The sequence below is a fragment of the Chelonoidis abingdonii genome, chromosome 2 (assembly GCF_003597395.2).
Source record: "Chelonoidis abingdonii isolate Lonesome George chromosome 2, CheloAbing_2.0, whole genome shotgun sequence".
Lineage (NCBI taxonomy): Eukaryota > Metazoa > Chordata > Testudines > Testudinidae > Chelonoidis > Chelonoidis abingdonii.
This window is the reverse complement of record NC_133770.1, coordinates 48,706,254-48,719,137: the sequence shown is the minus strand read 5'-3', so window position 1 is coordinate 48,719,137 and position 12,884 is coordinate 48,706,254. Positions and strand designations below refer to the sequence as shown.

General features: G+C 39.9%; 1 protein-coding gene across 6 annotated transcripts in view; it reads left to right on the top strand.

Annotated features, from left to right (window-relative positions):
• Positions 1-12,884, top strand: part of KRIT1 (KRIT1 ankyrin repeat containing) — a 46,866-nt gene that overhangs the window by 18,127 nt on the left and 15,855 nt on the right. For all 6 annotated transcript variants that reach the window (XM_032798129.2, XM_032798133.2, XM_032798130.2 and 3 more), the window contains 6 exons: positions 2,870-3,113; positions 5,206-5,321; positions 5,752-5,895; positions 8,012-8,168; positions 9,908-10,015; positions 11,580-11,736. In XM_032798129.2, the coding sequence (XP_032654020.1) occupies positions 2,870-3,113; positions 5,206-5,321; positions 5,752-5,895; positions 8,012-8,168; positions 9,908-10,015; positions 11,580-11,736 (926 nt within the window). The remainder of the gene's footprint in view (positions 1-2,869; positions 3,114-5,205; positions 5,322-5,751; positions 5,896-8,011; positions 8,169-9,907; positions 10,016-11,579; positions 11,737-12,884) is intronic.

Below are 12,884 nucleotides of genomic sequence, written 5' to 3'. Positions count from 1 at the left end.
GCACTTAAACTAGAAATTAAACCTGTTACTTATGAATAATATAGCGTATCTTCCCCCGGTTTTCAGCACTTATTTTTAAATTAGATAATTATGAAAATTTACAGATAATTACTTTAATCTGATTTCTAATCTTTTGGAAATTGGCTAAACACATATTTTTGGTGAGTCTGACTTCTTCAGCTCTGTGTAGCAAATACATTTTTTGTGATTTTTTTTTTTTGAGATTTTAAAAGTGACTCACTTCTAAATTCTGATCCTGCAAACACACACACTCGTAACTTTACTCCTGTTGTTCTATTCAGTGGTAAAAACAATCAGTCCTTCATTTTATCTTCAAAAATAAAGAAATACTGGCGTGGTTTGTCCGAACTGCTCTACAAACATTGAATTCAATGGAATGGCTCACATGAGTGAAGTTAAGCACATGCATAAATGATGGCAGGATCAGGGCCAAAGACAATAGCAAAATATAAGTTATACACCTCTACCTCGATATAACATGACCTGCTATAACACAAATTCAGATATAGTGCGGTAAAGCAGTGCTCGGGGGGGGGGGGCAGGGCTGCATACTCCGGTGGATCAAAGTAAGTTCGATATAATGCGGTTTCACCTATAACACGGTAAGATTTTTTGGCTCCTGAGGACAGCATTATATCGAGGTAAAGGTGTATGTTAATTTTTTATTAGCACTGGTAGTCATAATGTTTTCTTTCTGCTTCTCAGTGGTAATTGTCAAACTTACCTGTCACTGAATCTAAGCTTCCATTTAATATAGAATATCAGGGTTGGAAGGGACCACAGGAGGTCATGTAGTCCAACCCCCTGCCCAGAGCAGGACTAATCCCCAGACAGATTTTTGCCCCAAATCCCTAAATGGCCCCTTTAAGGATTGAACTCACAACCCTGGGTTTAGCAGGCCAATGCTCAAACCACTGAGCTATCCCTCCTATGTTTGTTTCTAGACTTTATGGTTGTGAAGAAAACCTTGAAAATGTGAACAGAATATAACTGATGCTGTCTCATCTAATTGAGTCTTTAGACAGACTGAAGAAATAGCTCTGAAACGTTTGAACACCCTAGCCCAGGGGTCTCAAACTCAATTTACCTTAGGGCCAGTGCCAGTCCTCAAATCCTCCCAGCGGGCCACTAATGTCACTCATGCAGCCCAAAATTCCACCCCCACCTGCCTAAGGCTCTGGGAGGGAGTTTGGGTGGGGGAGGAGGTCTGGAGCAGGGGATTGGGGTACAGGCTCTGAGAGGGAGTTTGGGTGCAGAATGGGGGGGGGTCTGGGAGGGAGTTTAGGTGGGGGAGAGGGTCTGGGGTGCAGGCACTGGGCTGGGGCAGAAAGTGGGGGTGCAGGAGGAAGGTGTGAGGTTCCAGGCTCTGGGAGGGTGTTTGGGGGCCGGGGGTAGTGGGGAGGGGTGCAGGTTCTGGGAGGGAGTTTGGGGGCTGTGAGGTGTGTGGAGGAGGTGCAGGTTCTGGGAGCGAATTTGGGGGCTAGGGTGTGTGGGGAGGAGGTGCAGGCTCTGGGAGGGAGTTTAGGGGAGAGAGGGGGTATGTGGGAAAGGGGTGTGGTGCAGGCTCTGGGAGTGTGTTGGGTGCGGCGTTTACCTGGGGCTCTGGATGGGCAAGGGAGCCTCTGTGCACTACTGCCCCCAGGCACTGCCCCCACAGCTTCTTCTTGGCTGCAGGGGCACTTTGGGCAGGGGCAGCGTGTGGAAACATAGGCCTGCCCCAAGGCTGCAGGGAGGGGCCAGCAGCCACTGAAGTGAGCAGGCAGACGGCACTCAGCTCTGCTACACTGCCAGGTCATTGTGAGGGGAGCACCTGGGGGCAGCAGGTAGGGCGAAGGGAGAGACCTGGCCCCAAAACTGCTGAAGCCCTGTGGGCCACATTGGGGAGGATCACGGGCCGCAGATGGCCCACAGGCTGGGAGTTTGAGACCCCTGCCCTAGCCATCTAATGGGGTACTTGCTCAAAAGACCTCTCACAAGCCAGGGACAGTTTATTGCACAGTGGCCACAACTTTACTAAATAAACAATACTGTAAACAAACAGAAAGAATTAAGGTATTCCTTGCAGCAAAGGGTAGCTGACACCCAGGACACCCTTTGTCCTGACTAGGAGAACTCAAAGTCACAAGAAACCACCCAGCTAGAGATACCGTCCAGTCGACCCATGTTTGGACACATGGCTTGGACTGCAAGCCACACTCCACTCTCATAAAGAGGTTAGGGTTGCCACTGAAACAGACTAAGGCAGCCTCTGCTTGTGAGTGTTTCTGTCCTAGCTACACAGTGAATACCACAATTCTCAGAATACATATCCCTCTTTATCTCCCTCCCATCCTGGCCTAAATAACCAAATAATTTTTTCCTGTGAAAAGATTATGTCCACCCCAAACTTGTGTATTACAGTATGTGAGAACCCACACACAAATATGACTTGACCTTAAAAAAGCTCCCAAAGCCCACAGTGATGAACAGAACGATAACATTAAATCAGTAATTAAATGCCAATACAGTCTCCAGAATATAAAGACCAAATGCTTTCTCTAATTCATGCTCCACAATGCGTGTGTGGGTGGCAAAATCATACTGCAGCAAGAGAAGTGTGTGAATGGCCCCTTGTTTCTCCCCAGCTTAATCTAAATGGGGGCAGGTCCCTCCCTCCCTCTGTCAGTAAAAGCACTCTTTAGAGTCAGAGGAGCAATTCATGTAACAGATTTAGGGTCTAACTCTGTAGCCTCTTCATGCACACAACAACCTTTGATTTCCCCAAAAGTGGTGTACCCATTGTGGCTAAAAAATTAGCCCTTTATTTATCTTCAAAATGGTAGTGTGACTTTTCCATTCTGTTCTGCAGGTGGTTAGATGAACGACATACACAATCTCATTCCATCCCAGCTTTATTCAGACCATCTCCTCTTGAGAGGATTAAAACTAATGTTTCAAACCCCGCATATGCTATTGAACCTGGGCAGACGGAGAGCTCTCTACACATGGGATATACTGCATTAGAAATAAAGAGCAAAATGTTGGCATTGGAGAAAGCAGATATGTGTATCTACAACCCTTTGTTTGGGTCAGATCTTCAGTATACCAACAGGGTAAGAATTTTGAAGTATGAACTATATTTTAGTTGTGAAAGTTCATGTATTGAACTTTTACATTGGTATTCTCAGTCCAGTGCTTGTGACCAGATTTGATTTTCAAATGTACGAATTTGAAAATCTCTCCCCTTAATAGCAACAAGTTACAGCAAGTCCTCACTTAAAGTCGTCCCGGTTAAGTTCGTTTTGTTGCTGATCAATTAGGGAACATGCTTATTTAAAGTTGCGCAATGCACCCTTGTTTGACAGCCGCCTACTTTGTCCACTGCTTTCAGAAAGAGCACCCCTTTGCAGCTAGCTGGTGGGGGCTTGCAACCAGGGTGAACTGGCAGTCCCCTCATCAGCTCCCTGGCAGCCCCCCTATCAGCTCCCTGCTCCCCTAAGTTCCCTGTGGCAGCCACCCAGCAGGCTATCAATTGCTGGCAGTTCAGCTGTCCCTCCCCCCACTGCCATGTGCTGCTCCTGCCCTCTGCCTTGGAGCTGCTCCCTGAGTCTCCTGCTTGCTGGGGGGGCAGGGAGAGAGAAGAGGGGGGCTAATATCAGAGTGTTCCCCTCCCCCTGTTCCTGCCACCCGCTTACCCCATTTCCATAGAGCAGGGGGGAGGCACAACAGGACTCAGGAGGGAGGGAGCTTGCAGGCAGCAGCTGCTGTGTCAACTTGCTGATCTAAAAAGGTAATGTTCTTAGAGTGGGGCCAGCATACTTAAAGGGGCAATGCGCATCTCTCTCTCTCACACTCACACACACATACTCTCACACACACACGGTGTGTGTCTCTGTCTGCCATGCTGTCTCCTCTCTCTCCATTCATAGAGCGTGAGGCTACATTAACAACAATGTGTTAACCCTTGAGGGCTCAACCGAATGCTAGTTCATCATTTAGCAGTAAGGCATTCCCTAGGAAATATCCCACCCTCTTCCACCCTCTGACTCCACCACCTCAGCCAAGCTTCACAATCATCATTGCTCTGTACAGTATTAAATTATTTGTTTAACAATCCGAGGAATGGAAATGATCCGAGGAATGAAAAACCTGCCTTATGAAAGGAGACTCAAAGAGCTTGGCTTGTTTAGCCTGGCCAAAAGAAGGCTCCGGGGGGATATGCTTGCTCTATATAAATATATCAGGGGGATTAACGTTAGGGAGGGAGAGGAATTATTTAAGCTTAGTACTAATGTAGGCACAAGGACAAATGGGTACAAACTGGATATTAGGAAGTTTAGACTTGAAATTAGACGAAGGTTTCTAACCATTAGGGGAGTGAAGTTCTGGAACAGCCTTCCGAGGGAAGTAGTGGGGGCAAAAGACTTATCTGGCTTTAAGACTAAGCTTGATAAGTATATGGAGGGGATGTTATGATGGGATAGTTTAATTTGGGCAATTGATTTTGGATTATCGGCAGATAAGTCTGCTCAATGGTCTGTGAGGGGATGTTGGATGGGATGGGAACTGAGTTACTGCAGAGAATTCTTTCTTTGGTGCTGGCTGGTGAGTCTTGCCCACATGCTCAGGGTTTAGCTGATCGCCATATTTGGGGTCGGGAAGGAATTTTCCTCCAGGGCGGATTGGCAGGGGCCCTGGAGGTTTTTCGCCTTCCTCTGCAGCGTGGGGCATGGGTCGCTTGCTGGTGGATTCTCTGCAGCTTGAGGTCTTCAAACCACAATTTTGAGGATTTCAATAACTCAGTCATGGGTTAGGGGTTGTTATAAAAGTGGATGGGTAGGGTTCTGTGGCCTGCCTTGTGCAGGAGGTCAGACTAGATGATCATATTGGTCCCTTCTGACCTATGAGTCTATGAGTAACTTATACTGTATATACATATATATAACATAGTCTTTTGTCTGGTGAAAAAATTTTCCCTGGAACCTAAGCCCCCCATTTACATTAATTCTTATGGGGAAATTGGATTTGCTTAACATCGTTTTGCTTAAAGTTGTGGGACATAACTACAATGCTAAGCGAGGAGTTACTGTTCTGTATTTACATTGGTTCCACAGAACGTACAAGTCACTGCAATTGGTTTGTTGAAGTCTCAATGAGAAGTTTTTCAGACTTTTTATTTTTTTTAGTAGTATGTTGTCTTCCTAGGTTGATAAAGTGGTTATAAATCCATACTTTGGTCTTGGAGCTCCAGACTATACAAGGATTCAGATTCCAAAACGAGAAAAGTGGCAACGCAGCATGAGCAGTGTCACGGAAGACAAGTACTGTTACATTTATATAATTTGTTTTATATTATTTATTCATATTACAGTAGTGTCTAAGGCCCCATTCAGGGAGCAGGGCCCCCATTGTCCTAGGGACTGCACAAAGACTTATATAAAAAGTAGTCCCCAAAATGTTTACAGCACAACACAACAGATTGGTGAAACAAACAAATGTAAGGTGGAGTACAGAGGGACAGTTGGAGGATGAGACAACACTAAAATGCTTGTTTCTTAGCATGATGACTGTTAGTCATGGCTGGCCATCTGTCTACCTAAGTTCTAATTGTATAAACATTGACGCATTTTAGCTGCTTGTGCTTTGTGCACATCATTAGATACCCATAAGTTGTCATTTTGATATTTCTTTGTTTGATTGTTGAAATATAAGTGAGTTGCATCTTTTTCATATTTTGCTTTTCATTACTAGAGAGCGCCAGTGGGTAGATGATTTCCCTCTTCATCGCAGTGCTTGTGAAGGAGACTCTGAATTACTTAGTCGCCTTCTAGATGACAACTTTTCAGTCAACCAGTTAGACAGTGACCATTGGGCACCTATCCATTATGCGTGTTGGTGAGTATTTTTTCCAAGTGAATGTATTTCTGGTATTTATGGTTGAAAACCTCTGCCGCTAAGCACTTGTGTGGTTTAAAATAGTAATTAAATGCCAGAAAATCCAAACTCTAGCATTTTAGTTGTCATTTGTTCTTCTAGTTAATATAAAAAAAAAGTTGAAAGAGAAATTAAACCTCATGCTTCAAGGTTTAAGCTGATCTCTGACTAAAGAGTTTAGAAGGTGGAGATCTAATGGGACATTATACTACGTCAGCCTAATGCTAGTTTTCATGTGCCTTCCTCTGAAATACTTGGTGCTGGCCCCTATCAGAGAGAGTATATTGGACTAGATGTACCATGGGTCTGATCCAGAATACCAATTCCTATGTAGCCCAAAATTTTGATTTTATTAAAACAATTATAAACCATCAGAGCAATAGAAATATTTCAATATTTAATTCAGTCTTTAAATTAATCATTCTTCTGCAAATATTATAGTACTGAGAATTTGGAAGTGAAACTGACATATGAACAAATGTGAAACTGACTATTGATCTTTGTCTATGCTGAGACAAATGCAAAAAGTTAACCACATAAACTGGATTTTTAAAATCTTTTGATTTTAATGTCATGCGTAGGAATCCTTAGATAGAATGTTGTATAGAAGTAAAGAGCATTATTATTAAACAATGGCTTGATTATTCCATTTTGAAAGTACACAGAGAGCAAGAACTTTAAATAATATGTTCCTTTATTTTTGTTATTTCGGTGTTTTACTTCTGGTTCTATGCAGTGTTTCTACAGAATGTAGTTGTAACCTGGCCACTTTAGATAACATTACACCAGAAGTTTCATTATAACCCTTCTTTTCACATGATTCTTACATTCTGAAAATACATCCTTTAGATAATTATCCTCATGTGTTTTCTTAGCCCGGGGTAAATTTTTATGGAAAATGAGGTAACATTCTTCAGCTATTTTTTAAATTATTGAAGAGTGAAAGAAATTACACTTATTTTAAAGCATTATAAAATGTTTTTAGCTCACCAAAATTTCAAATGGCTCAAATCCACTTCGTACCAAATAGTCTGTAATGAGGAGTAGGTTTATCCAGAAAAGAAGAATTCTGCTCTGCATTCCTGTAGTCTGAACTAAAATTGTTCACAAGACAGCTCTTTTTCTTTGCATCATAGAAATATAGGGCTGGAAAGGACCTTAACCCTCCCTGTGCTGAGGCAGGACCCAAGTATACCTAAACCATGTTTGACTAGGGTTTTGCCTTAAAAATCTCCAATAACAGGGATTGCATGCCCTCCCTTGGAAGTCTATTTGAGTACTGAACTATCATTATAGTTAGAAAGTTTTTTCTAACGTCTAATCTAAATCTCCTTTGCGGTAAACTAAATTGACGACTTCTTGTCCTACTTTCAGTGGTCATGGAGAACAACTGGTCACTGTTCTCATTGTAATATCCCTTAATATGTTTGAAGACAGAGTAGTGCAGAGCAGTTACCTCCCACATCATGCTTCTGGCACTCTTACTAATACATCCCAGAATGATTTTTTTTGCAACTGAATCACATTGTTGGCTCATATTAAATTTGTGATCCACTATAATCCCCAGATCCTTTTCTGCAATACTACAGCTTAGTCAGTTATTCCCCATTTTGTAGTTGTGCTTTTGGTATTTCTTTCCTAAATGTAGTAATTTGCATTTATTTTCATTAAATTTCAGACCAAGTCTCCTATTTATCAAGATCATTTTGAATTCTAATCCTGTCCTCCAAAGTGTTTGCAACCCTTCCCAGTATGGTGTGTCTTCTGCAAATTTTATAAGCATATTTTGCACTCGATTATTCAAGTAATTTAATGAAAATATTTAATAGTATTGGACCCACGATAGAGCCCTACAGGATCTCACTAGAAACATCCTCACAGTTTGAGAGCAGATCATTGATAAGTACTCTTTGAGTAGGATTTTTAAGCCAATTCTGGTCTGGATGCAATTACTATAATGTGGGTGTACATTTCCATATTCTAAATATGCCATATGTCCTAAAACATTCAGGAATATCTCTGTTTGTTAATCTTGTGTTCTTTGTTGTGGCCATTCTGCTTTTAATCTCTCTTGTAGGTATGGAAAAGTTGAAGCTACTCGAATGTTGCTGGAGAAAGGGAAATGTAATCCAAACCTACTGAATGGACATCTTAGCTCTCCTCTTCATTTTGCTGCTGGAGGAGGACATGTTGAAATTGTGAAAATTCTCCTAAACCATCTGGAAATTGACAGAGTAAGATACCTTTGTAATTGGAATGATTTTTACCTACAGTTGCAGCACACACTTACAATATCTCTCATATATGATATGTCTCCAGTTCCCAAGGTAAAAACAAAAAAAATGCATTTTCAATTCTTAATTGTCTCTTAAATTAAATTAAAAACGACATACATTTTAAACTCTCAAATTCCAGTTGTACAATTATCATAGGAAACTGCATCTTAAAACTTAATCTGCCCAAACATACAGACTGATTTATATTTGCCCCCCTTGTCAACTCTACTTTAACTGGATTTTACTAGAGATTTTAGTCTAAACTCTCACTATCTTTTTGTAAAATTCCTATTCATTATGAAGAAGTAAATTTCTCAGTCTCTGGGGTTTGCTTGAATTGCACATTTCTATTACTTATCTAGTTAAGGCTTTTTTTTATTATTGTTATTATTTATTATTGCTATCGAATCAATAGGCTTCAATCAGGGCTGGGTTCCATTGTTCTAGGTGCTCTTAGACACATAGAAAGAGACAGTGCCTGGCCCTATAAGAGCTTATAGTTATTAAAAAAAAAAAAAAAAAAAAAAAAGCCAAGAAGTAGATAAAGAGGAGTAGAGCAGGATATGTCCAAGTACAAGCAAAGTGGTCACACTTATAAGAGACATGTGGTGTTAGTTCCTCTCTTTTCTGCAGCATACAGAGACTAAAGAGAGGGAAGCAATCAAATTCTACACCATTTTTGTATACATTTGTTGTATATACATACTGTGTCCAAAAACAAATGCTCACAGTGTGATGAAAATGTACAGATGGAAAATACATTATAGGACTGAAGTTATAACCTCATCAAGTGGGGCAGTAGTTTTAGTTGTTAGTTATATTACATTTAATGTACTGATAGTAAGTTGTATATAAAAGGAAGTATTTCTTCACACAATGCAGTCAACCTATGGAACTCCTTGCCAGAGGATGTTGTGAAGGCCAGGACCATAACAGGGTTCAAAAAAGAACTAGATAAATTCATGGAGGATAGGTGCATCATTGGCTATTAGCCAGGATGGGCAGGAATGGTATCCCTAGCCTCTGTTTGCCAGAAGTTGGGAATGAGCGACAAGATGGATCACTTGATGATTACCTGTTCTGTTCATTCCCTCTGCGGCACCCAGCACTGACCACTGTCGGAAGACAGGATACTGGGCTAGATGAACCTTTGGTCTGACCCAGTAGAGCCATTCTTATGTTCTTATATATGGGAACTTCAAACCCCTCTCTCCAGCACCAGCACAACCACAGAAGATCTATGACTGCATTCTACTCTATATGTAGAATATATGTCAGAATGCACAATAGCACAAAATTAAAATACTAAAATTCTATTTTAAATGGCGTCAAATTGGTGCTTGTGTAATAAATAACTGACAGCGCTGACTAGAATAAGATTTAGTGTAAGCAAGGTCTATGCAAGGTTTTTCATACAACTCTGCCAACACACCTCAGTCTTGGCCCACAAACACACCTGCTCTTCTTATCCCAGTGATTTCCTGTGGAGAGGCTGCCAGAAACAGAGAAAATAAACAGAGAAGTACAATTCATGGGAAGTATTTAAACAATCAAACTTCTGAACTCTATGAACAAGGGAGGATTTTAATTAATATTATTGAAAATCCCAGATATTTTAGTTATCTTCAAAATGTGTTAATGTTTACCTTTCGGATTGAAAACTATATTTATACCAGGCTTTCTGTTCATATTTGTAGCACATTACTGATCAACAAGGAAGATCCCCATTGAATGTCTGCGAAGAGAGCAAACAGAATGATTGGGAAGAAACAGCAAAACTGCTGAAGGAAGCCATAAATAAACCTGTATGTGTTTACCTTTTAAACAGTTAATAGCAGTTATATTTTAAAGTCTTAGAAAATGTATACAGAGTGGAAAACCAAGGCATGTTATAGGTCCACATATAGCAACGATAGTCTACAGGACACATACTCTGCATGTATTTAGATTTTTGGTGTGAAATGAACATTTGTCATTTTAAATGTTTGTATCTTGTACCCATGGCTCTACAGCTGTGTGCAAGATTTTAAAATGTAATAATCTGATTTCTGGAAGTATAAAATAGCACAAATTCTACTGCCACTACTGATCATTCTACCTCTGTTTTCTTTTGTATGTATACCAGCTTTTTATATATTGATACAGTCTGCTGATATGTTGTTTTTAAGCCCATTTTCATTTGACTTTCAGTGTTACTGGAAAAGGAACTGATCCCTCTCATTTTGCCTTATAAAGCAGTTGTTTTAAACTTGAGCATTACAGATGTTATTGCCTTCTAATACAATCAGATTAATATAGTAAAACTAAATATTTGGAATTGAAGTTACTACAGTAGAAGTGGGAGCAAGTGCTATAGTTCAGATTGCAAAATGTTTTCCATTATAACCTTATTTTCAGTCAATCATAATTTTCCAAGACATTCACCTTTCTGGCTAAAAGTTTCCAGGCTTGGTCTCTGAATTTTTTTTGGAAAGACTGAGCAGAGAGGAGATGGGGAAATACACTGCTATTATAATAAATTTTTACAACTTTTTTTTAAACAGCTAAACCATTGAAACAACTGGAGATAAGAATTTTAAGCTCTCAGTTCAGCTTGGTACTTAAGCACATGAATAGTCCCATTGACTTAAATGGGATTATTTATGGCATACATGAAGTTAGTCACGTGCTTAAAGCATGGCTGTAGTGAGGCATGTTCTACACCCACAATCCATTGAAGTTAATTAGAGTTTTGAGTAAAAATTAGTAGTAGTAGTGGTAGTAGTTCCTAAAGGTCTCAAGTAGATTAGGGGTCACCTTGTGCTTGGAGCTGTACAAACATACAATAAATTAAGGCCTTTGCTCCCAAAGAGTTTATGGCCTAGAAGTTAAGATTTAAAGAATAAGTGAAACAAATTAGAGGGATGGAGAGAGGAAAAAGTAACAATAAGATGTTTTAATATAAACTAATTGTGTGCATAATTCATAGTCAATCAGTAGTAGTAATCATATAATGCATGTGGCAGGATATACGTAGGCACTTAGCCCCAGATTTTTGAAGGTATTTATGTATTGTTCTGCTCAGCATTGCAACACCTAAATACCTTTAAAAATCTGCACCTTAACTACTGTGGTAATGGGCACGGTATGGAAATGTAGAGAGAGACAATGCTACATAGTCTCAGAGGCCCCACAGATCTGCGAAAGGTGTTCTGATCCAAGATAAATATAAAAGAATTCTGCAAAATTATTTTTCTCAAAATGTAAATGCTGCTAAATTGGATTAAAAATTGGTGTTTGTGGAAATGAAAGCAATAGAAGAGTGGGATTTTAACTTCTTATTTTGTCTCCCATTTATTTTAATGGTATTTTTATATATTTTTGCCATAGTACGAAAAGGTACGGATTTATCGAATGGATGGGTCATATCGTTCTGTTGAGTTGAAACATGGAAACAATACTACTGTACAGCAGATAATGGAAGGAATGCGTCTGTCTCAAGAAACACAGCAGTACTTCACTATTTGGATTTGTTCTGAGAACCTTAGTAAGTAGTTAGAGAACTTATAACATTGTTGGAGTTATTGTTTTGCATTTTGTTTTTTTACATTTATTTTTGTAAATGTCTTGCTAAAATAAAAAAGGACAGGAACAAGACTGGTAGATCAAACAATACTCTTGTCAGCTTTCTTTAGTCATATACATTGTCCTGTCAGTTTCTGCATTGCTGAGTCATTCATGAGACCTTTAAAAAACTTATGAGAATTTTGCTCACTGTAGTGCAGAGAGGCAATTGTGAAAAACCTAGACATGACTAGATTGATAAAGAGTTGGCTCTTAGTTAGATGAGACTTTGGAGCTGAGCAGTGTTGTTTTGGGGGTTTTTTTGGAGCTTGCTGGGGTTTTTTAACACCTAGAAAAAAAATTCTTTAAAAACACACTTTTTTCAGTGGCTTAGATTTGGTGCCTGTCATGTGTGTTTTTAAAATAGTAGTTCTCATTGGAAAGAAGGGAAAAGATTGTGCACCATGAAATATCTTAACAGTTCTGTAATACCATCTGTAAGAAAATCATCTTGAATGCCTTCTAGAACTTTAAACCATTGAGATCAGTGGAGCTGCTGCAGTAGTCTGCCTGGCCACCCTCCACAAAGAGAACTAGATATAGATGCCTGAAGAGACAACACAGGACTTCTGTGGGAGCTGCTAGATGCTTTTGACAATCATGTCACTTATTAAGGTGCTTAGGTATGAACTTTGCAGCCTGGTTTTAGGCTCCCACTCTTAAAATCTTTGCCTGCAACTATAGGGCCAAATCCTTCAAACCTTGGTCACATAAATGAGCCATACTCATATATGCAACTTATTCAACTTCAGTGGAATTATTCATGTGAGTAATAATTAAAGGACTGGACTTATGTTATCGATGCATATGTTGCGTTAATTATTTGAGATCATAAACAGTTTATAATTTTTAAAGCATTCTAGTTTATCCCTGTAAGCCAGTGGGCCATCTCACCGTGCATCAAAAGAACTCTCAGCAGCCACAGGCTTTCAAGACTTTTTTTTTCCCCAGACACTAAGTTTTTTATTTCTCTCAAATAAAACAACTTAACATAATTTACGGATGTAAATCATGTCCTTTCCCCTGGCCCATGGTCTCTTGTAGGAGCCATTATTCCCTGCAGCTCTCACT